This window comes from Penaeus chinensis, chromosome 27 (assembly GCF_019202785.1).
Source record: "Penaeus chinensis breed Huanghai No. 1 chromosome 27, ASM1920278v2, whole genome shotgun sequence".
Taxonomy (NCBI): domain Eukaryota; kingdom Metazoa; phylum Arthropoda; class Malacostraca; order Decapoda; family Penaeidae; genus Penaeus; species Penaeus chinensis.
In genome coordinates, this window is record NC_061845.1 from 19,258,153 (window position 1) to 19,262,200 (window position 4,048).

A 4,048-nucleotide genomic window follows, 5' to 3' on the forward strand; every position below is an offset into this window, starting at 1 on the left:
ACGTGTGCTTCCCCCAGGGACGCGTGGGCTAGGGCTTCCATGATCGCAACTTCCTCTGCCTACAGCAAGAAGGCGTTGTCTGTTATCCTCATGGATTTTGAGGCATCCCTTGCTGCAAAGGAAATGATGGGGTATGATATCCTATCAGAACCCAGGGCTGCGTGAGAACTGTTTTTATAGGTTCTTCTTAGTTCCCTCAGAGAAAAGATGACATCTGAGTTATTGGGTTTGACTGCCCTTTCTCTGATACGGGCTAATCTGGCTAGTTGTAGATGTTCTTGGCTTGCTCTTAGTTCGGCTGGCAGACTGTTGCTGCTTGTTTTCGCAGAGAACTCGTGCACCAGTCTGCCTCTGATTGAGGGTCGTGGTGTATGAACCTTAGGGCTGAGCGCCTGGTAGCTCACCTAACCCGTTGCCACAGCTCTGTAAGGGTGGTTTAGTGGTCAAAGGACTCACACCATTCCAGCCACTTTTCCTGCCTGACTCTTTTGGCAGTTTCCCTGGCATCCCTGACAGCTTCCCTTAGTAGGACTAGGTTGTCGGAGATTCCTTGCCTTCGGAATTGTTTTCTGCACATGTTCACTCTGTGGTTGACCTTCTTAATCTTGTCATGGTCTGTGAAGCTGGTTGATTTATGGGATTGATAAGTCAAGCTTCAAACACTTCCACATTTTCACTTTATGGGGGTTCATTGTATCTGAGACAGTGGGCCAAGGCATTCTGAAAGGCTTACCAGTTGGCCTTGGATTTGATTGTGGCATTTGGACTGGACCAGCATTTATGAGGGTAGTTATAATGCCATAATGGTCACTTGTGACAGTCTCATCGACACACCATCTGATTCTCTCCACCAGAGCCCCAGTGGCCAAGGTGATATCTAGGACCCCTCTTCTGACATGCGTTGATTCTTGGGTATTGAGAAGAGCGATCTTAGCGAATGTCTCAAACACATTGGCTATGTGATACCCTGCCACATCTGGTGCTCTGCAGGGAGCCAGGATGGGGTGGTGTGCATTGAAGTCTCCCCCTATGATCACTCGGTCTTGTGGTGCAGTAGCACAGACCTGTCTGATGTCTTAGCTCCTACAGAATGGCATGCTGTACACATTGTATCTCAACATCAAGATTTCTTGTATTGAAGCCATAGATGTTCCATTGTAGTATGCTTAGACTGTATGTCATGATGTTACTTGGTGTTAGTTACATCTGAGACGTCTTTGTATTCGGATTCAGAATCTGATATATAGGAGTCTGACAACTCCATTGTGAAGTCATCGCTGATTGAAGGATCTTCATCTGTTTTTGGGTTGCCTGTCAGGCTATCCATGGGTCCACTGGAAGGTGGAGAGACTTTGGTAGTTCTGACTTTTGTTAGCTTGGCTTTTCCCTTGTCAGGCTTTGTCCGTGTGTCCTTTTTCTTTGCTGACTTTACTTGGGTAAGCTTAGCCTGTTCTGGCATTGACTGCACAGATTCAGCTTGGTTTGGCTCTGCCTGTGAGACATGGCCAGGGTTGGAGTGGGGAGGGGGGTCTCGACCTGGGTTGAGGTTGGGGCTGGTTTGGCTCTGTCCAGCCTTCTCCACCTCCTCACTCGACCTACCCAAAGCTGTTGCTATTGCAGTGACTAAAGCAGTCAGCAGGAGAGTCATATCTTCCTCACCAAAGAGGAGATTATCGTATCTTGAGGAGGCCTATACAGTGCTCTTTGAACCTTTATTCCTTTGGTTCTTTTTCTGCACATTTGCAATGGCCGGAAACTCCTTTTTTATTGGAGATATCCGGTGTCGGCTGGGGAGGAGCTTCCTTCCTCTTAGGAGGTCGAGGAGCTTTTTCCATTTTGTTGTCCCCAGACATGGGTACCTGGGGGAGTAGGAACAAAGTCTGGTCGCTTTTTAGCAACCTCTTGTCGACTGAGGGCCGCCTCCTTCCTGACAGAGCAAGCCAAGCTCCAAGCATGATACCTCTTGACATAGTTAGGACATTTAGCTGTTCCCGGTGTTGTGTACCTTGCTACAGACACCACATTTGAACTTGGCCTTGCAGCTAGCCTGGTGGTGACCATAATTTTGGCCCTTGAAGCACCGAAGTAGCTCAGGCACATAAGTTCTGAGGTTGTAGGTGCCCCAATTACCCAGATCAAGGATAGTGATTGGGGCTCCTTTCAGAACCACCAGGACTTGCCTGGTTGGTGTCTTCCCTATCGACATTCGGGAAGCCCCCAGACCTGTGGATGTGATGTGATCACATCTACATCATTCAAAACTGAGAAGCCAAGCAGGGGCGTCACTTCATGTTATGAGATGGGGGGGTGACGGGTAAATTTGCACTGAAAAAATAATTTTTGCCCTACAAATAACGAAAAAGAAAATGCTCACTAGCTCTTTATAAGTAACCTGTTATAAATGTTATAAATCAAGTATCATCAACAATTAGTTTCATATAGTTATTTATATATCTTGAATACTTATCGGCTATTGAGGCAGATTCCGTAAGAGAAAATTTGCCCTGCAGAACTAGATTTTGCCCTGCAAAAAGAGGCTCTTTTAAGAGTTGAGGGGGTAAACCACCCCCATACCCCCCCTTAAGTGACGCCCCTGAAGCCAAGTAGCACCACCTTGACTCTCCTATCGTCGGGATTCAGTGGTGAAAGACACACTTTCCTCCCATCTTTAAACTCCTTCGTTTCCTGCAGGAAGTTTAGGGTAGCTTCATCTTTAGGCACAATGATCACGCCCTGGTCTCTGGCAACCCGGCATCTTAAACTGTGGGAAACGCCATCTGCTGGACAATTTCATGGACAGACATGATTTTCGCTAATGGTTCCTCAGTCTTGTCCATTTTAGCAGAAGGCTCTGACAGTCAGCCAGTGCTTTGCATTTTATCTTGCCACTAGAAGCCATGTATGGGTTCAAAGTGACTGCAATGGCCAGGGCCTTGCATGGTCGTCATCGTTTATCTCTTTCTCTGGGGGATTTTGAGGTTTGTTTGCAGTGTACATGAGTAGTTCTTTCATCCTCTCACGCCCCCACCCACCACAGAGTCCAACATGGGGAAGCCGTATGTTAGAACTAATATCTAATAGCTACAGGGGTGGTGAGAGGATACATGCAGCCATTAGTCATTGTGACGGCACTCCAGAGACCTGTGTGAGTGCCAACGGCGAAATCATCACTATTATTATTATTATAATTACCATTATCATTATTATCATTGTTGTTGTTATTGTTATTGTTGTTATTATTAGTATTACTATTATTATTATTATAATTATAATTATAATTATTATTATTATTATTATTATTATTATTATTATTATTATTATTATTTTAATATTATTAATATTGTTGTTGTTGTTATTATTATCATTAGTAGTAGTAGTAGTAGTATAATTATTACTAATATTATTATTATTGTTGTTGTTGTTGTTATTATTATTATTATTATTATTATTATTATTATTATTATTATTATTATTATTATTATTATTATTATTATTATTATTATTATTATTATTATTATTTTTATTTTTATTATCATCATATTATCACTATGTAGTAGTACTCGAGACAACCATTGGGAATCCAAATTGTGGTCATTATGTAAATACATACCATCATTAGTATTACCATTATTATTATTATCATTATCATTGTTGTTATTATTTTTACTTTACTCTCCTCCATAATCCTTTTTATTACTCAATAACAATATAATTGATATAATGCCGATTGTTTACAAGTCTGAGAACTTGTCCGGATGCTAGATGTAACTCTGACTTTAGTTTCTTTTCACCGTAGTGTCTTACCCATATGACTTTTATTTTATATAAAGTTAAAGTCTTTATAAATTATCCTAATTTTTTCATAGTGTTTTCTTTTGTTATTCTTGCACGTTATTTTTGTTATACAAAGTAAAATTGCTTTAACTTTCCAATTTCCCTTCGAACACGTATCAGCTGTAAGTCTAAGTTACATCACAAGCAGCAAAGTCCGACTACACAATGTCTTTATTACGTTCTCTACGCCAGTTATTAAGAGTAAGATCATACA

General features: G+C 41.6%; 1 protein-coding gene across 1 annotated transcript in view; it reads left to right on the plus strand.

The window, feature by feature from the left end:
* Window positions 1–3,914: 3,914 nt before the first annotated feature.
* Window positions 3,915–4,048, plus strand: part of LOC125039505 (ATP-dependent Clp protease proteolytic subunit-like) — an 11,972-nt gene continuing 11,838 nt past the window's right edge. Inside the window, exon 1 of the mRNA XM_047633528.1 lies at window positions 3,915–4,035. Coding sequence (XP_047489484.1) covers window positions 4,000–4,035 — 36 coding nt within the window. The 5' untranslated portion in view covers window positions 3,915–3,999. The remainder of the gene's footprint in view (window positions 4,036–4,048) is intronic.